The 19,307-nt window shown below is 66.7% G+C and overlaps 1 protein-coding gene across 1 annotated transcript; it reads left to right on the top strand.

Moving 5' to 3' along the window:
- Window positions 1-352: 352 nt before the first annotated feature.
- Window positions 353-16,673, top strand: RNF212 (ring finger protein 212). The gene is made up of 11 exons (XM_045834570.1): window positions 353-461; window positions 1,538-1,599; window positions 7,737-7,811; window positions 8,960-9,016; window positions 10,351-10,409; window positions 10,954-11,006; window positions 11,092-11,211; window positions 14,432-14,495; window positions 15,547-15,619; window positions 16,216-16,379; window positions 16,506-16,673. Exons 1-11 carry the CDS (start codon window positions 353-355, stop codon window positions 16,651-16,653), a joined length of 984 nt encoding a protein of 327 aa, XP_045690526.1. The 3' UTR covers window positions 16,654-16,673.
- The last annotated feature ends 2,634 nt before the right edge of the window (window positions 16,674-19,307 follow it).

The raw sequence follows: 19,307 nt of genomic DNA, 5'->3' as shown, positions 1-19,307 counted from the left end.
GCGGCCGCCTCCCGGGCCCGCGTCTGAGGGGACACCGTCTCCGCGACCCGGACCGCGGCGCGCTGTCCCGCCGGAGAGTCGCCGGGCCCGCGGCGATGGGACGAGGGTGGCAGGCCCTCGGTGCGTGTTCCTCCCCTCAGACGGGCAGCCGAAGCCGCCCGTGGGGACACCGCGGCCTCACGCCGCGCGTTCGCCCGCGGGCACCGTCTGCGCCCGGTTTTGGCGGGAGCTGCCTGCGCTCTGGTGCGCAGGCGCAGGGCGGCGCCCCCACGTGCGCAGGCGCAGACTCGCGCCCCGGGGCGGACGCTGCGGGGACCCTGTGGGCCTCGAGGGAGAGCGGCCGGCGCGCGGCATGGCCAGCTGGGTGTTCTGCAATCGCTGTTTCCAGCCGCCCTCGCGGACCGCGCGCTTCAGCCTGACCAGCTGCGGCCACGTGTACTGCGACGGGTGCCTGAGCAGAGGTGGGCGGGGCGCCGGGGGTCTGGGGGTGGCGAGCGGGCCGTGCCCGAGGACGGAGAGGACGCGGACGGGCCGGGACGCTGAGACCGGCCACAGCTGGGGCCCCTCCCTGCTCGGTCTGCACGAACCCTGAGGGAGGAATGAGGGGACACCCAGCAAGAATGGGGCGTGCCCGCACGGCTGCAGCGCCGAGGGCCTGGGGATCCGCGTCTCAGCCGGGCGATGGCCTAGGTCTCTCGGCGTGGGGACCAGGACAGGGGACAGCGGCGGCTGGATTTGTGCCGGGTGTGCAGCCCTGGCGACAAGGGACGCAGGGCTGCCGCGCCTTGGGTGAGGAAGCAGAGCTGGCGGGGGAGGTGGGGCGGGGCGGGACCTCGGGCCGGCTGGCCGCGCTGGGCCCCGCGTGGCCTAGGACACCCGCGCTCCGGCTGCACACGCAGGCGAGGAGGTGCAGGCTGATGTTAGCGCCGGCCACGTGCAGGGGGAGCCGGCATTTCGGGGCGGGGGGGCAGGGCGCAATAGGTGCTAGGGTCCCTGGATTTGGGGCAAAGACCGGAGGAGGGCGGAGCGTGAGCCTGCCGCCAGCAGGTGGGGCACACGAACCTCTCACCTTTAGGGGCTGCCGTACAGGTAGCAGGAGCTCAGTGCATGCCTAGGAAACACGAATCCAGAGAGCCGGTGCGAGCTGCCCCTGGTGTTGCAGAAGTGAGGCCGAGAGCGTAGAGCAAGACTTATTTTGCCTGTTAGGTGGGGCGGGAGGAGCTATTCGCAAACTAAGATACTGGCATAAAATTGAGTACAAGAAATATCTGGGATAGACAAGCCTAAGTATTACTGATTATGGTCACTGTTTGGGGGCATATTTGCAAAACAGGAAAAAAAAAAGAATTTTAGTATGAATCCTAAAAGGAATTACAGTATGAGTCGTTTCAACTCTATCCATACCCACGGTCTCCGCCACTGTTTGAAGGTGCTGTCATCCGGTATATTTTTGAAGAATTGCTACAATCCAAAGTCTGTATTTACACATCTAAAAGCACTCCTCACAATAACATAACATGTGTTTTTCTTTTTTTAGGTAAAAAGGATGAATGCTTGATTTGTAAAGTTCCTTGCCGTACAGTTTTGCTTTCAAAAGATGTAAGTTGAAGTCTGTAGCATCTGAATATTGATCACAGTGTTTCTTTTTAAATTTGAGACTCAATTTTTGGACATTTGTGGTATCTAAAAGTTTCTTTCATTTTGTTAGGTTAACTGGAAGAGCTCACAGGATTTCTGAGTAGTGAAAGTACAATTAGAATTTGGTTTCGAATACCTCATGCAACTTTTTTAACTGTAGATTGGCTTACCTGTAAGTTTGCTGCCCATGTTCCTGAAAATGAAACTGTGTTGAATAGATTTCTTCAGTACAATACAAGCTCCTTAAGAAGGTGATAGAGTTCAGGGTCTTCCCAGTTAAGAGGGTCAGAGAAAAGTAGGTTTAGAGTTGATTGCTATTGCAATAGCTTAAAAGAGTGCCTTTTGTTCTTTCTATAAAGTACATCAGTTTAACCTGTTTGATTTAAATTTGGTTACAAATAATTGTTCTCGTTACACTTAGGCTCCGAGACGTGTATTTGATCAGACGTTTTAATCTCTAACAATTGCTTTTCCTGATTACAAATATAGAACAAAGGTACACGTCATGCAGAGAATACAGAGGCTCCCGGTGGAGGGTGTGGAAGTCCCCCCATGCTGTTTCCCAAAGACAGCAGCTGGGAGTGGAGCCCCTGCTCTGCGTGGCTGCTGTGATTTGTCTTCTCACAAAAATGGTGTCTTCTCGGTGGACATATTTAGGGGCACAGCCACACTCTCTACAGATGACTGCATGGCCTTTCGATGTTTCTGTCTGGTAAACCTTTGGGGTTGTTGGTTTTTTTGGGTTTTTTTTTTTTTCAGTTTTACACTATTTCAAACAACCTTACAGTGAACATTTTTAAACAGTATCACTGCATACTTGTCAGAATACTTACGTAGCATGAATTTCTAGAATGGGACACCTGCAGCCCGAGGAATCTGCGCAAACACAGGTCACAGGTCCCAGCTTTCCAGGAGTAAAACTCGGGCCTGCCCTGCCCACGGCTGTGGCCTGGCCTCTGGTGGATGCCTGGCCCCAAGCCAGCAACTCGGGCCCGTCGCTGCACCTGGAGCCAGGCCCTCATCTCTGCCCTGGTTCTGTGTGGCAGTGGCTGCTTCAGCCTTTGGGCACAGCGTGTGCATTTGCATGTGTGTGCATATGTGCGTGTGCACACGCATGAGGAAAGTTTCACAAAACAACACTTAACAACCCTTGCTAAACTCAGCACCCCTGGCAGCTCTTATCCTGAGTGGTTTTCCTTCACTGAAACAAAGCACCTTGTGACAGGCTAAGCCGGTCTCCCAGGTCGTGCTTGGGAAGTGCCCTTCTACTGCTTCCGCTGCCTGCACCCACTCCTGTTGCTGCACAGCATAGCCACCGTGTGACATACATGTGTTTGTTGATCTGTGCATCATTACAAAGTGTCACACCACCTCACCTGTCAGGTGGCGGGTGGCAAGGGAACAGGACAGTTGTGGCGGGAGCCTGGGGGCTGGGACGAGCCTCCTGTGCAGGTGCTGGGCAGGCAGAGGGTGCCGCCCAGGCCAGGACTGGCTGGCTCTCCACAGACACAGGCGGGTAGGATGGCTGCGGTGAGGGGGGAGGTGCCCACAGGAGGAGGAGCCGGGTGCTTCTGGACAAAGGTGACCTCTGAGAAGGTCTGGGGGTGACCCGGATACACTTTCTCACACCCACTTCACCTATGGCCTTGGGGAGCCACAGACAAGGAAGAACCAGCGGGCAGAACCGGGGGCGGGAGGGGGGTGGGCCAGAAGGTTCCCCTGGATGGCAAAGGCCAGCCTAATCAAGACGGCCCGGGGCGGGAGTCCCAGGACACCAGCTTGCAGGGTCCTCCTGACTGCTGCACCCTCCCACCTGTGCTCGTGCTGCCAGGGTTGCGACCCCGCCGCTCCGGTAGACTCTGGTCATGGTGGGGGCTGGCTGCGTTCATGGGTGTAAGAGAGAGGACCACCCAAGGCCCTGGGCTGTGGTGTGGACGCAGTGACAGGGGCATTTGGGATGTTCCACGGGTGGAGGGTGGCTTTTCTGTGCAGTGGAAGAGACAAGTGGACACCAGCAACTAGGGATGGCAGGCCCAGGTGGGGGGCTGTCTTCAGTCCCCCTCCCTCTCCTCCTGGGCACCCAGCTCACAGTGTCCCCACCGGCCTCCCACGAGAAAGGCCAGCCCAGGCCTGGCCCCCAGCACAGCCTCCCAGACAGCCTTCAGCCCCGCTCCCCTCCACCAGCTGGGTGCTGAGGACCCACCCCAGCAGAGCTGCTGGCCGCAGGCTGGATCCCCTGGGAGGCCGCCCCTGAGCGCCGGCAAGACAAACGCCCCCTCGGGCCCCCGAGGCTGGGGAGCTGCCGCAGCAGAGAGCGCCCGTTAGCCTGGGCGCGCCGCACCGGCTTCGCGATCACGGTCCGCTCCCACGCGGAAAATCAGCAGTTCGGGTCAGGTTGGTGTCTGTGTGAGCCTGGCTCACGCCCCCACTTACTGGGGTGTGCCCCGGCCTCGGGGACTGAGGCGGTGCCCGGGTGACAGTCTGGGCTGCTGCCGCAGGGAGTTTCACTTCCCCTCCCCAGTGCCCGTCGCGGGTGTGAGAGATGCGACTGGCTTCCGCCCGCGACTTGGGCGGCGGCCTCGCTAAGTTCGCCCGGTGACTCTGTTGGCTGGGCCGTGGGTTTTTCCAGACTCCGCACGGGCGCCTGGGCTCGGAACGATCGCCTCTCTCTCTGCTGCTGCGCGGCCCGGACGCGGGCACCGTGTGGCGCAGGGACGGCGGCCACGATCTCCGGGCTGGTGGCGGGGTTCCCAGGGGGGTGTGGTGTGCGCTGCAGGGTTTTGACTGCGGGCTGTGTGTCGGGAGTGGCGCTGGACCCCATCAAGTGGCTTTTCTGTCGCTGGTGAGATGATCGTCCGACTTTCTCCTTTGTTTTGCGAATGTGGTGAATCGCATCCGTCTTCAGAATTCTAAGCCCACTCTCGTTTCCAGGAGTGAACCCGAGCGGGGTGAGGCGGCCCAGCGCGTGTCCAGCTGAGCTACAGGTTTTGGCCGGAGCCCGCGTGGGACCGGGCTGTGGGCCCCTCTCTTCGGGGGCGGTGTGGGCCTCATCCCCGCCCCGGGAGGCGGGGGTCATTCGCAGAACGTGTGGTGGAACTCACAGGTGACACCGGCTGGACCTAGAAGGGTTGTGGTGGGAAGGTATTCAGCAAGGGGTTTAATTTCTCCGGGAGATTTGCGACTGCCCGGTGTTCCTCGTTCTTGCCCGGCCAGCCTACGGAGGCCATGTTTTCTAGGAATTTGTGCCCTTTGTCTGGATTTTCGGACGTCCCCGTTGTTCTCAGTGTCGGTGAGATCTGTACGAAGTTCGTTTTTCTAGTGGTTATTGTGCCTTCTCTCTCTTTTTTCTTGAACAGTCTTGTCAAGTGTTTATTGACTTTTTAAAAAGATTTTATTTATTTATTTTTAGAGAGGGAAGGGGGAGAGAGAGAGAGAGAGAGAAACAGGAATGTGCGGTTGCTGGGGGCCGTGGCCTGCAACCCAGGCATGTGCCCTGACTGGGAATCGAACCTGCGATGCTTTGGTTCGCAGCCCGCGCTCAATCCACTGAGCTACGCCAGCCAGGGCGTTTATTGACTTTTTAAAAATACGTTCTTCATGTATTCTTAGAGAGAGGGTAAGGGAGGGAGAGATACATTCATCGCTGCCTCTCACAAACCCCCAACCAGCGACCTGGCCCACAGCCAGGTGTGTGGCCCGGCTGGGAATCGAACCGGCGATCTCTCCACTTGCAGGGCAGTACCAACCTGCTGAGCCGCGACGGGCAGGGCGAGTGTTTGTGGACTTCCGTCAGTAGTTTCAAAGAGCTGACTTTGGCTCTGTTTACCTTTATCTCACTGTTCCTCTCTGTTCTGTGAGTTCTCCCTGCCCCTTTGCCTTCTGTTTCCCTTTGGTTCAGGTGGTTCTCTAAGACGGGCCCTCGGTGTCCGCGGCCGACCTTTCCTTCCTCGAGTCGGCGTCATGGGCGGGCGTTGCTCTCCCTCCGTGCTCTCCCTCGCCTGCGGTGCGTTCTCCTTGTCTTCGCTTCACAGTGATTTCCAACTTCTTCTCGGTCAGTCCTGCAGCCCATGTGTACGTCGACTGACTTAGAAACATTTGGGGATTTTAATGATCAATGTCGCTAACTTTTATTGAAGTATAATGCAGGAAACGCACAAATAAAACGTGTGTAACTCAGCGAGTTCTCCACGATCTGAACTCAGGCAGCAACTCAGCTCCAGGAAGCTCGGGTGCGAGGTGGCTCTCGTGGCCGCAGCCCCGGGCTCGCCTTGCCTTTGCGGCCCCACCCCTCCCCACCTCCAGTGCTTTGACTCCACCCCCACACCCCACCCCGCCGCCCGCCCGCCCACTCCCAGTGCTGTGCTTGCGTCTCCCTCTCTCCGAACAGAAAGGAAACCGCACCGACATTCTTGCCTCGGTTCCCACAGTCCCATTTCCTCTGCTTTTCACCTGTCCCCTGTCTCCCTGCCGCCCCGAGGGTCACGTTCAGCCCCGGGGAGCTCCTTTTGTCTCATCCTCCAGTGAGGTCTGCCGGTGGCCGTCCCCCAGACGCCTCTGTGCGCCCTCATTGGCCCTCACTGCGAGGCAGGGTTCCACGGGGGGTGGAAGTCTCCCGCTGGGGCTCATGCTGGCTGTCTCACTCGGGTAGCGTTGCTCCCTGCTTCCCCCTGGCTCTTCACGGCCTGTCTGCCCCGTAGTGAGTGCCCCACTGAGCTGCAGGGAGACTCCACAGCCTACCCAGGGGCTCAGTTACTGGGGTGGAGGCCCTTGGCCACTCTGCTTCGGATACTCCCAGTCCTACCCAGGGCCTCTGTCCACGCAGAGCGAGGGCTCCCGTCTCTGTCCACCGGGGTCTCTCCCGTGCAGAATGACTGCCCTCACAGAGGCTGTGGGTCTCGCTTCACCAGGGGCGGCGTTCCCAGTGGCTTCCCTTCTGCAGTGGGGCCACTCGTCCTGGTTCAGGTGTCTGTGGGAGGGGCAGCCCGTGCGGAACCTTTGCTGCCTCCCAGGCCAGCCCCACTCTGTGGGGGCGCTCTCCCGTGTCCTGTGCTCTGGGCTCCCCGGCCCTCGGGGAGGCGCTGCCTCCGCCTCTTGCCCACCGGGAGCAGCAGGCTCTGAGCTGTGCGGCGGTGGGCCAGGTGGCAGGTTGAGTTGGTGCCCAGCAGGGCTCGCGGGGACCTGGCCCCCCGGCCCCCGTCCACAGTCCACACTGCTGGAGGTGTGCGGAGGCCGGGTCCTGGACCCTGCCGTCCAGATGGCCTGCGTGCTCTCCCTCCAAGGTTCGGAAGTGGATCCTGGAGCCCCCTCGCCCGGCCCCCCCGGAGGGCTGGGCCTGCTGCAGCGCTCTGCCTGTCCCCCAGGAGCCCCTCTGGGGCGCTGCCTTCCAGGGCCACTTTCCAGTTCCCCCTTGATCCAGTTTCCTCCCTAAGCCCAGTTTTACTGTCATTCAGAGGAATTTGGGGAGCAGTTTAAGTGGAAGGGCTCAGGTTCCCACTTTCATGCCTGTGTCTTGCTGGTGGTTGTGAAGCAGAGACCCGGCTGAGGAGGGAGCACGGGGGGAGGGACGTCGTCCGAGTGGGGCGGTCCGTACCCAGGGCCCGGCTGAGTCCATCGCTGTTCTGTGCCTGGTTCCGGGCAGCTCTGCCCGTGTCTGTGCCCCAGGGTGGCGGTTGCTGTGGGTGCTGCTGTGGTCCGGGGCGGTGGGGGCGGGGGCAGGGCCGGCCATGTCCGCACAGGGTCTAGGAGAGGGCTGACGCTGCGTGGGAAGCCCTGCTTTTCCTCAGACACCTCGTGCTTGAGCTGGGCCTTCACCCGGGGCTCCTCTCCCGTCGTGGCAGCCCTTCCGAGCAGGCTCGGGCCCCGCCTGACAGATGGGGACATGTGGCCCCGGGAGCTCCATCAGCTGCAGGGCACGCTGCCCCGCTGTCCTTGGAGGCGGTGGCACGGCCCTCATCCCGCAGCCCTGTGCGGGGCAGGGGTCAGGGGAGAACCGGCCCCACGCGCCCCCGCGGGTCATTCTGGATCTGCGGTTTGCTGTGCACTCGTGGCCGTGAGCGCGCCCCGGGCAGCACAGGGGACGGCCGTTCGCTCTCTTCCAGACGGACTCGGGCATCCAGGCGCTCTTCATGGGCGTGGACAGCCTGTGCAGGAAGTACTCCAAGGAGACCAGCCAGGTGAGTGTGCATGCGCACACCGGCCTCGGCAGCCGGTGCTCTGAGGGCCCAGGGCCCGGCCCCTCGCCCCGGAGAGCAGGCCCCAGGGGCCCGGGGTGGGGTCGGTGGGAGCTTCCTGCCCCTGCGCCGTCTTCACTTCGACGGTGCCGTTCGCTTCCCTTCCGTGCCGTCCCAGGCTGCTGCTAAGAGGAGGTGCTGTCCGGTCAGGGTGCTTGCCTGGTCCTCACGGGTCCCGGTGCTGAAGGGCGTTTCCAGAGAGGCCTCGGGGCAGGAGGGACTGCAGCTCCCTGCTGATGCAAACACACTGGGCTTATTATCGTTCTTTTGAAGGGACGGGTGCCTTAAACGTCTCTCAGCACTCCGTTCTAGTGGGGTGCACGTGGACGGCTGGGACCACCCAGGCTGAGCTCGGTGGGGTCCTCCGCGACTTCAAGGGTGCAGAGCCAGCCCTGGGCCCTGCATCCGCCGACCCTCTGGACTCCTCAGGAGATGCGGGAGCCTGGGGGGCTGGGGCCCGTGAGGGGCTGCCAGCCGCTCCCACACAGTCGTGTCCGCTGAGGTGGCCGTGGCCGTGGCGGCGGGGGAGGCCACGGGGGCTGGCCCTGCTCCGGGGTGCGGAGGGGCCTTCTCACCTCCTTGTCTGAGACCTCCACTGCCCCCACCCTGAGCCAGCCGGCGCAGCTCGGTGACTCCTGCGAGGTGGGCTCGCGGGAAGAGCAGAGACGCAGCCGGGAGCCCAGTGCGGCGGCTGGCGCTGGGCAGCTCTCATCCCCTCCACCTGGGCCCGTCCTGCCTGCCGGCCCTGGTCTGCGTGGCAGTGTCCGGGGGTTTCCCGTCGGTGCCGTGTGGTCAGGAAGCCGTGACGATCCAGTCGCGTTGCCAAAGGGACAGCGCACTGCGGTTGGCCCCCGGGGCCGTGGCGCCCGGGAGGGCGGCGGCGCCTGGAGTGTCCGCCTCCTGCAGCGCCACACGCTCCCCGGGTGCGAGCGCGCCGGCTGCATTCCCGCCAGGACTGCGCCCGGCCCGTGGTGTGTGCGGGCACGGGCGGCGCCGTGTCCGGGCAGGCGGGCGGGCAGGGCGTGTCCGGGGGGTGCACGGCGCCGCCCTGCGCCTCCGTCAGCCGCAAGGGCCGTGTGCTCCCCTCCCAGGTCTCAGAGTTCCAGGAGAGACACAGGAGGAGACTGGCGGCCTTCCACAGGGAGAAGGTAAGCCTGTCCCCTCGCGCCCTCACGCGACGGCCGTCTGGCTTCCTGTCAGACGCCGACCTGTCGCCGCCACGTCTCAGAGCAGAGGGCGGGGGGAGGGGCCGGAGGGTGTCAGCCTGCAGACCCTCGGCCTGCTGGCGGTGCCCGTGCGCCACGTCACGGCGTCCCCCAGACGCCGGGGGAGAGCTCTCCGTGCACAGCAGCCCCAAGAGCCCCGCAGACCCTCACAGGGGACGCAGGAAACGCCTGCTGGTTTGCCTGACAAACACCCTCCTTCCTCGGCGTCTGCGCTGAATGAGGGAAAGGGGGGCTTCGGGGGGAGCGGTCGTCCGTGGGCGCTTCGGCCGACTCGGGCTGAGACCCCTGCAGGGACGGTGGACACTAGACTGGGGGGCGGTGGCGGCGGGAGAGCCCGGAGCAACTGGCCGGGGGCTGGGGGGGCAAAGGGCAAGGAGCAAGGTGGGCCTGGTGTACCTGGGGCTGCAACCCCGGGGACATGGGCCATGTGCACGGGCCACACGGCAAGGACCCTCCGCACCCGGCAGGGAGTGATGTTGGGGCCGGCAGAGCAGCTCAGACCCTTCTCCGTTCCATCGTTCACACCATCGTGTTTGTTTTCGTAAAAGTCTTTGAAGAAAAAAAACCTTTGCCCCGGCTGGTGTGGCTCAGTGGATTGAGCACTGGCCTACAAACCAAAGGTTTCACAGTTCGATTCCCAGTCGGGGCACGTGCCTGGGTTGCGGGCCGGGTCCCCAGCAGGGGGCACATGAGAGACAACCACACACTGATGTTTCTCTCCCTCTCTTTCTCCCTCCCTTCCCCTTTCTAAAAATAAATAAAACATTAAAAAAAAAACACCTTTGAAGGTCATAGAGTAACGAGGGTAAGGGCCTGGTTTCAAAGCCACGTGTCCTGCGGCCACCTCCTTGAGTGTGGAAGCCCCCTGGTATGTCCTGGGGCCCCCACCACCTCCCTGTGTGGGTGTCACAGCCCCTGAGGCCCGGTCGGCTGGCGCGTGCTTGGTGCTTCCTGCCGTCTCCCTTCCTCGTGTGCCCCAGGCTGGCCCTGCAAGGGTCTGCACGGAGATGGGCCAGAGGAGTCCAATCCCTGCCCAGCCCCAGCCCCAGCCCCGGCCCTGTGGGCAGTGTCCGCAGAACTGTCCAGCCTGCTGCACCCGGCCCAGCCCTGTCTGTCCCCCGGCCCCGGGCGCCCAGCCAGCTCCCACGGGGCTCACGCTCCGACGCAGGCAGGGAGAATTGGCAGGTCCGCGTGCCGTCTCCGCACGGGGCCCTGGCGCGGCCAGGCTGGTCACCGGAGGCCCTGCGCTGTGTCAGATCGCCAGGCTGGAGGAGTCCCTCAGGGAGTCCGCGCTGCGCGTGGAGCAGCTGCAGAGGTGGGTCCGCTCGCCGCCCCCGAGCCCGCGGTCCTCACCAGGGGCCAGAGAGGGCACGTCCTTCCCAGAAGCTTCTGCCAGAGAGGCGGCGGCAGCAGCCGGGGAAGGAGCGGCGGCGAGGAGAGGAGGTGGTTCCCGGGGCGGGGTGGGGCGGGGGCAGAGGCAGCGCCCCGCTGGGGAGGAGCAGCTCTGGCAGGTGCGCGCGGGCCACCGGCCTGTCCACCAGTCCGCGCACGTCCATCTAAGGTCGTAGAGCGACGGTCCTGAGGGGCTGCTGTCCAGCTGGGGGCGTGGGGGGGGGGCCCGCCCAGCGCCCCCTGGGGCGGGCCGCAGATGGAGCTGGTGACACTGGTCCCGGCTCGGCCCGTGTCTGCCAGCCGTCGCCACCTCGGGCTGCTTCCTGGAGGTGCGTCCCGGCGGGCGGGTCCCCCCGGTGCGGGGCCGAGACACTGTCCCTGTGCGGCCCTGCCCGTCGGAGCGAGGGCACGAGTGGACTGGGAGTGCGCGTGTATGGGTCACTCAGGACCTTTTTCCGTCTGTTCAGCCTGAGACCGTCCCAGCACGCAGCTTTCAGCGTGACGCAGAATCCGGTCTCAAGTAAGTGGCGGCACGCCGGCCAGGGCGCAGGCCCCAGGACGGTGCCCGGGGCACGCACGTGCTGACATGCGGTGCTCTGTCGCAGCTCCGTCAGCGACTCCCGGCGCCCCGCTGCTCCTGCGCACCGGCAGCGCCGTGGCTGGAAGGTGTGTGTGCCCACGGAGCAGGGCGGTGGTCCGTGACAGTCGCCGGGCAACACTCACAGGTCGTACCCGTCCTTGGACATCCTACGCTTCCGTTCCTCCTGCTGTCCCTTCACCCCCCCACGGCCCCAAAGTCTGGAGCTGAGTGGCCCCTAACACAGCCCCCAGGAGCGCACTGCCCCCCAGTTCTCCCTTGGCAGTCAGGGGTGTGGGCCAGTCACAGCTCCGTCCCCGTGGCCTCGTGGCTGGTGTCGGAGTGGCCATGCGGCTCGGGCTGGGCCCTGTCCCCCATCCGGGCAGCTCGGATGCAAGTCAGCACAGGGACAGGACAAGAGGGGGTGACCCTGCTGGGGGCCCCACCGGGACCCCGCCCCACCCCCGGCTGCCGCTCCCTGCAGAGTGTCCCTCCCCCACCCGTTTTTCTTGGAATGCCGGGAGCTGGGTCCACGCGCAGCCCAGAAGGCCCCGGGGGCACCCCAGCCCCGTGTCCGCTGGTGGCCGGGCCCCAGCGCTGAGCGTGCAGCCGGGAAGTGAGGAAGCGGTCGGTTCCCTCCCCCCAAGCCTTTTCCCCCCGGGGTGGGGGCGGGGAGCCCCGGTGACGCGTCGCCGTCGTTCTCCGGGCCAGCCAGTGACGGAGCTGGCGTCTCCTGCGCACGGGCCGTGTGCAGTGCCTGGGCCAGGCAGCAAGCGCTAGCACAGGCCGCTGAGACGGGGCCCGCGCCCCAGGAGGTCAGGTCAGGCAGGACTGGAGGAGCCGGACGGTGGCCACGGAGGGCCACCCCGAGAGAGTGTAAGGGCGAGGCGGCGGCACGGCGCGCCCCGTGTGTCTCGGCTGCTGCACGCCTCGGGCCCAGCGAGCACGTCCCGCCGTCTGTTCGCAGAGCGGAGCCCATGGAGGTCGGCCTCACGCCCACCCCCCTGAGAAGGGTGAGTGGTCTGCGCTCTGCGTCACCTGTTTGCTGCTGTCCAGGGCCCTGGGCTCCTCAGCGTCGACACACGTGGTGGCCATTCCCTCCCCGCGGGGCCGCCACAGGAGGCGGGGCCAGGCCGGCCCCGGTGCCCCCACCGCAGCCTGAGCGGTGGGCGTGGTGCCCAGTGAGTCCAGGATGCGTCCCCACAGCCTGCGGGGGGCGGGGTCAGTGATGTGAGGGGACGGCTTGCCCACGAGACAACAAGACCAGAGGACGTGTGGCCCGGAACGCGGGGCCGCCATGCCCAGCCTGTCATGACCAGCTCAGGCCGAGTGCGGTCCTGGACGCAGGCCGCTCAGAGTGGGGCGCAGGGCCACAGCGGACCAAGTGCGTTCTCCCCAGGTGCACTCGCCCCCCGGCTCCAGGGCCTGGCGGGGGCCTGCTGCTCGCAGGCAGGAGGCGGCGGCAGGTGAGGTGCCGTCCAATGAGAGACAGGGCTCACTCCGGGGGCCCTGGGGACCTGGCTCTGGAGGAGCCTGAGGAGGAGGTGGGGACGGGGCCCTGCACGGAGCCAGTGGAGGGGACAGCTCGGTCCTCAGCAGCCGGGCCAGTGTGCCGCCTCCACGCCCAGCCGCCACCCGCACCCCTCGCCCTCCAGGCCTGCCAGAGGGCGGCACTCCTGTCTGCCTCCGCTGGCGCGCCCCAGACCCCACCCGCCTGCCTGCCAGCCCTACCAGCAGCCCTTGAGGGGCCCCCCCACCTCCAGGCTTCCCACAGGCTGGGCCGCAGCCTCGGCCCACGTGCGGCCTGCCTTTCCCCGGGTTTCCCTGGGTGCAGAGGTCAGGGGCGGACAGGCTGAGCTGATTTGCATGTGACTGGGTGTCCCCGTGGGCACTGCAGCTGAGGGACCAGCATTTAAGGAGCCGTTTGTTCTAACTCCCCAAGTGAGGCGCTGACCGGGGTCAGCAGTGTTTTCCCAGGGAGAGACGGCAGCTGAGACTTTGGGGCCCGAGGGCCTGTGCCCCAGAAACTCGCCCCTGACGGTGGGGAGGCCAGCGGGCGCAGCTCGCCCCGTAAAGCTTCATGGACAAAAGTGGGGTGCAGGCTATGGTGGGCTGGCCCCTGTGCCGGCCCCATTTCAACTCCCGGGTACAGCCCAGACAGACACCCCCAAACGTGCTCCAGAAAAGGGGCCCTCCCGTGGCCCAGTCCGGGCGCACGTGCACCCTGGCACCCCCTGGCCCCTCGCCGGCCCTGACCCGCACGGCTGGCTGGGCTGTCCTGCCCCGGGCCACGGCCGCTGTCCCACTCACTCGGGGCTCTCAGTCCGCTTCGCCTCACCTGCTCCCGGGCTCTCCCCCAGGCAGAGGACTCGGGGTCTGACCCTGCAAACACGAACCCTTCCCGTTGGAGGCCGGGCTGAGAGCAGGCGGTGAGCGGACTCTGACCCGACAGAGTAGCCTCTGGCCTCACCTCGTGGAAACACTTCTCTCTGCCGGGTTTCTCCGGCTGCCGCAGGTGCTCGGGGTTGGCCGGCACCGGGCACACGGGGCAGGGCGTGCAGGACAGGCTGCAGGTGGGCGTCGTGAGAGGACCCCGGGGCCTCAGGGGGAGCCGCAGGGTGGCCGCAGGGGGAGCCTGGGGCAGGGAACACATCTCGGTCCCCCAAGGTCAGGGCTTTGCCTGCGGCCGGGAGCCAGAGGTAGGGCCAGGAGGTGCCAGCAGAGGGCGCCCTGCAGTGAGGCCGCCCCGGAGCTGGTGGAGCTCAGAATCGTTGGGTTGGGTGAACCAGGGCCGGGAGCTGGGAGGACAGCCACTGAGGTGGCGGTGGCTGAGTCTGGGCAGGTGGCAGAGCCAGGCATGTGCAGGGCCACAGGAAGGAGGCCAGGATGGGCTGTGGGGATGGGGAGATGGCGGCCAGGAGTGGCACCTGTGTGCCCACACCCCAGCCGGGCCCACGCGGGGCAGGGGGGGCCGCGGGACTGGAGCTGCCTCCGCCGGTCACTCCCATCCCAGGGCTGGGGGCGCCCAGGACACTGGCCCTGCCCAGCCTGGCCCCCACACACCCCACACCAGCCCACACCTGGCCACTGCCGCCCGGCGTCCAGGAGACAGTTTTACACCGGAAATCAGGATTCACTCACGAGTCTTAAACTTCTGACATTGGCCGAGAACGCTGTTTGTTTTATCTCTGTGCTGGAATTCTTAGAAGAGCCCAGTGAGTCCCTTGCCCATGCACTGCTGTGGGTGCCCAGCGGGCACTCCCCGCCCCACGGGCTGCGTTCCAGGACCGGCGGCACGGACGGGCCTGTGCTCCTGGTGCGGAGGGCGCCGTGCCCTGACACCCGCTGTGTCCTCTCTGTGTCCTCAGCCCGAGCTGGTGGCCGGCCCGGCCAGGATCTCCCTGATCAGCCCCCCTCAGGACGGGCGCATGGGTGAGTCGGCCCCTGCAGCCGGGCCCCCGGGGAAGTGTCTGCTTGTGTCCGTCCGGTCCTGCCATGGGGAGAGCCCGGCCGTCACCCTCCCCACTGAACAGCGGCCCTGGGCGTCCTGCCTGTGGGCAGGTGACGCGCAGCAGCCCACACGCCAGGGGCTGCGGGGAGACGGAGTCCCCGCCCTCCGGGTAATGGGGCTCCCCTCCCAGAGGCCACGTTTGCTGTGGGAGCGGGTCAGGGGGTCTTTCCGAGATGCAGCCGGCGGCCCTGCCTCCCCGAGCAGAGCCCCAGGCTGAGGCTCTCAGCGTCCTGGCCCTGGGGGACGCCACCCCATCACGCCCTGAGCTCCTGGGAGGCGCTCGGGCGGCGTTCCGCCTCCGTGCCGCCCACCGCCAGCCGCAGGCTGAGTCACTACTCTCGCGCAGACCCTGCGTGCCCCCCGGCTCAGCCCGAACCCGTGGGGTCCCCCAGCCAAGGGCCGACGCCCGCATGGCGGCCACAGGGCCCTCAGAGCGCTGCCCTCGCCACCCTGACAGTTGTTGACCTGCCCAGGCCTCACGCTCCCCATCTCTGTTGACCTGAAGTTAACCCACCGATTCCTGTGGAGCGCGAGTGAGACACCGCCTCCCGGACCCCACGTGGTCCCCGCTGTCCCCGCCCTCCTCAGAGCGGGGAGCCTCTGAGCGCAGGCCTTGACGGGTGCTGAGCGCCTCCTGAGTGTGGGCTGTTGCCCCCGGACAGCTGCGGGCGGTGGAGGCTGAGGCCCGAGGGCCAGTGCGGCCTGAGCCTCAGCTGACCGCGCAGCCCTGTGCCGGCTCCCATGTCGGGCTGCCCGCTGGCGGGAGGCGTGAATGTCCCGGGAGCACACAGGGGAAGGCTGGGGTGTGAGGCCTGGGCCCCGCCGTGCGGGCAGACGGTGCTCCCGCCGGGTGGGCTCGGCTCGGGCAGGATGGGCAGGGACCGCGGAGCTCAGGCAGCCTCTGCCCCCCTGCCCCGCCCCTGCCCTGCCCCCCTGTCCCCTGTCCCCTGTCCCCCACCCCCACCCCCACAGGCAGCGTCTTCTGCCCCGGCCCTCTGCCGCTCAGCCTGACGCCAGGTCGCCCCAGCGTGTCACCGGCTCTCAGGTACAGCCTGGCCCCGTCAAGGGGAGGGAGGAAGGGGGAGGGGAGCGGGGATAAAACCCCTCCCTCAACGCCCCTGGCTGCGGCCCTTCCCCCACTTCCCGCTTCCTCGCACTCTGAGAGGACGCTGCGCAGGCCGCTTTGCAGTCCGCTGCTTTGAAGCCGACGCGGAACTCCAGCTGCTGCCCTTCTGCCTGTCGGTGAGGCCTGTCGGAGCCCTGTGGTGGCTGCGGCGTCCCTCCACGGGCACAGCTCGGGGTCCGCAGGCCGCTCTACGCCGTCTCTGGAGGCCAGGGGGCGGAGCGGCACGTCTGTGTACCGCTCCCCTCCAAGCTACCTGCAAGGGCAGGGACGGGGTTGGCCTGGGGGCTGCGGCTCCGAGACCCCCGAGCAGACCCCGGGCCTGGTGACAGGCCACCGTCCCCGCAGGGCCTGCAGGTGGCCCTCGGGGGAGGCTCAGCCTGAGCTCTGCACGTGTCCCCCCCCGCAGGTAGTGGGGACTTGGCCTTTGAAGCTAAAAGGCACCCCCCGTGTGAGCGGTCCTGTGCCGGTCGTGTGAGTGAGGCGTCGGTGATTCCGTCTGTTGAATTTACTCCTAGGGTTTCGCCTCTGCAGAGCCCCTGCCAGGGGTCGTCCCAGAGTCTCGGCGCCCAGGCCACAGGCAGAGCAGGAGGAGGGGGCTCGTCCGGTCTCGGCAGCCCCCCGGCCCTGGCCCCCAGGCCGCCCATCAGCATCTCGGGGCTGCTGCAGAGACGGCAGTCAGGCAAGTGCCCGCGCGGGCAGGTCGCACAGGGGGCCCCGGAGAGCGGTCTGTGAGCGCCCGGCCCGACGATACTCGGCCGCCGGTGGTGCTCCCGCGGCCAGTGTGCCTGTGCCTGTGCCTGCGCAGGGTCCGCTGGCCCCGGGGGGCTCGCACTCGGGAGGTGACCTGCTGCTGCCGCCGGCCGCCTGCCGCGTGCTCCCACCAGCGCCAGCGCGGCGGCACGCCCAGGGGAGGCTGCGGACGGACGCCGAGACTCAGCAGTGCAGCCGAATAAAGCGTTTTCCTGGCTCTCCACGGCGGCGTGCGTGTGGGGTGCTTGACACGCCGCTCTCCTGGCGTCTGAGACCTCCCCTTGCCGTGGGCGTTTGTGCTGGGGGCGGGGGGGGGGGGGACGCCGCCGGCCAGGGCACTCTGACCCGCGCGGGCAGGCTGAGGGGTCTGCAGCCCGCGGAGCCGGGGACAGAGGCCTGCACACGAAGCCCGAGGGGCACGGCCGGCGGCTCAGGTTGCCCTGGGTCCTGCTGCTCTGCCGCCAGACGGCCTGTCGCACGGTGCCCGTGACTCACAGGCGACACTGTGGTTTCGCCCGGGCTCCCCCGTGCCAGGCAGGTGAGATGCGCTGGCCGGGGAGGCCGCGCGCCCCTCCCCCCACTGGCCGGGAGTCCAGTGCACGAAAAGGAGGTCATGGGTGAACTAGACTCCTTTCTGTCACACTTACCTAACACGTGTCAGACACCGAGTGCGTCACCTCGTCTGGGTCGGGCTAGTCGCAGGGAGGCAGGTGCCCTGCACTCCAGGCGGTGCTCCTGCTGAGCAGCCCCGGGGAGCCCCTCGGGCCCGGGCGCCCCTGTGCGCGCCCCACATGGGCACAGCGTGCGGCCGGCCGGCCCATGGGCGAGGGGACACGTGAGCAAAGCCTGTCGTTCGGAATGTCACAGCGGGTGTGCGCGTCCCACGCCGGCTCCAGCCCCAGAAAGGGCCGCGGGCTGGAAGCGCCTGGCCAGGCGTGTTCTTCCCAGCGTGTGTGTTCCGTGTGCTGCGCGTGCACACGCACTCCCCGGGAACCCACGCAGGGGACCTTCGGCCCTGCCCTTGGGCCGACCGGTGCTCGGCCCCTCCCGGTGCGCCCGCCCGTGGTTCTCTGTGGAGTGGGGTCGGGTGCACACGCAGCCCCAGGGACAGCACTCGGGGGTCGGCCCCCCACCGGGGCCCCCGATCAGCCTCCAGACGGCCCCGGCGTGTTCCGGAGGGCGAAGCTCGCACAGACGCGGGTGCCAGGGACAGCGCCGGCGCTGGCCGCGGGCAGGTGCCCTGTGGCTCTGGGTCGCACTCTGCTTGCAGCGGGCCCTGTCCAGACGCGCCCACGACTGTGTGTCCACCCTGGGCCCCTGCCGAGACAGGGCGCCAGGACCCGCCGGGTCACCCTGGACAGTGAGCTCCTGTCGTGGTTTTCATTTTGCTCCTCACCTCGTTTCCGTTACAAGGCGATGCTTGCTCCTTCAAGCCCAACACTGGGTGAGTGGGAGGCAGTCCACTCTGCTGACTCCACAGGCCCCACTCCGGGGGCCTGTCCCCACCCCTGCCCAGGGCTGCAGGGCCTCCCTCCCCGCCAGCCCCCCATCCTCTGGTCCCCCTCATCCACCCCACCCCCACCCAGGACCCTGCCCAGGACCCCCACCCAGGCCAGCACCATCTCCTGTGACAGCTGCAGACCCGGTCTCCTGCTGTGGGTCTGCTAGATGGGTCGGGCCCACGAGCAGGCTCTGTGGCTGCCCCCGCGGCTGTGAGAGCATCCAGAGGCTCCCGTGGGCCGAGTGGGGGGGAGCAAAGTCGTGCTCAGCAAGGGCCCCCCTCTCCTCAGGGAGCCCCTCGCCACACCCCTGCTCAGCCCCACAGTGGACAGGGCTCCGGGAGGACACCTGCGGGGCCAGCCCCTGACCCGGGAGAGCAGGGCGCAGGTGGGGTGCTGGGTGCCGGGGTTCCTCCACCTGAGGGAGCCAGCAGGGCAGGGCGGGAGGGTTGGGGCGCCAGGGGTCCCAGGACGGAGGGTCCCAGGGCTGACACCAGTGGGACCGAGAGCGGCCGAGGACAGCGGGTCTGGGCTCTGCAGCTGCCCCTGCTGACCCCGCAGGACGCCCGGTGCTCGGAGTGGCCACCAACCCCAGCCCCGAGTCCCCTGACCCCTCCAGAGGAGCACAGCCACAGCCGGGCGGGCGCACTCCCACCGCAGCTCAGCACAGAGGCGCCCTCACCCCCCCCCCCCCGCCGCGGGGCAGGGAGGGGTCTCTGAAGGAGGGCCTTTCAGACCGAGGAAATTCCTCAGATTCCTCGTGAGTGGTTCCCTGTCCCCGAGCCCCGGCGCCTCACCGCGCAGGAGGGGCCGCGCCGCACCGTGCCTCCAGGTCTCTAGGGGTGCGGTGGAGGGGGGCTCCCTCGGATCTGGTCCAGGGGTCTGAGTGGTGAGGGGGGCACCGGCAGTGGGGTTCTGCGGCCGGTGTCTCAGTGGAGATCGACAGCCAGGTTGCCTGGAGTGTGCCCCCAGGCCTCTGGGAACCTCGCAAACCCTCCACAGTGGAAGCGCTGTGACGTGGCCCCCCGCCCCGATTCCTCCGTCCCAGGGCAGCCGGAGCCCCCACAGGTGGCCGACTCAGCCGGGGCAGCGGCAGGAGTCACAGCCACACCAAACCCAGACCGAGGCCGAGTAGGTGGGGCGTGGGGGCGGCATGTGCAGGCTGCTGGCCGCAGCCAGGGAAACTGAGGCCCAAAGCCACGCCAGCCCCTGCTTCCTGTGTGGCCTGCCCTCCCAGGACCGCCTGCCCACTGCCCTTGGTGTCCAGGCGTGGCAGGGGACGCGGAGGCCTGTCCTGGCCCCTGGGGACACGCTCCAGCCACACGCCCTGCGCCCGCGTGACGGCTCCGGCCCAGCCC

Source organism: Phyllostomus hastatus, unplaced genomic scaffold, assembly GCF_019186645.2.
Source record: "Phyllostomus hastatus isolate PE091 unplaced genomic scaffold, TTU_PhHast_1.1 phas_contig_196, whole genome shotgun sequence".
Classification (NCBI taxonomy): domain Eukaryota; kingdom Metazoa; phylum Chordata; class Mammalia; order Chiroptera; family Phyllostomidae; genus Phyllostomus; species Phyllostomus hastatus.
This window is presented reverse-complemented; position numbering and strand designations above follow the sequence as displayed.

What these genes read in the sequence shown, in the direction of transcription:
- RNF212 (XM_045834570.1), top strand. Translation starts at nt 353, where the DNA reads ATGGCCAGCTGGGTGTTCTGCAATCGCTGTTTCCAGCCGCCCTCGCGG. An exon ending in CGCGTGGAGCAGCTGCAGAG is followed by an intron (nt 10,410 to 10,953) that starts GTGGGTCCGCTC and finishes CCGTCTGTTCAG; the next exon opens with CCTGAGACCGTCCCAGCACG. An exon ending in AGCGTGTCACCGGCTCTCAG is followed by an intron (nt 15,620 to 16,215) that starts GTACAGCCTGGC and finishes ATTTACTCCTAG; the next exon opens with GGTTTCGCCTCTGCAGAGCC.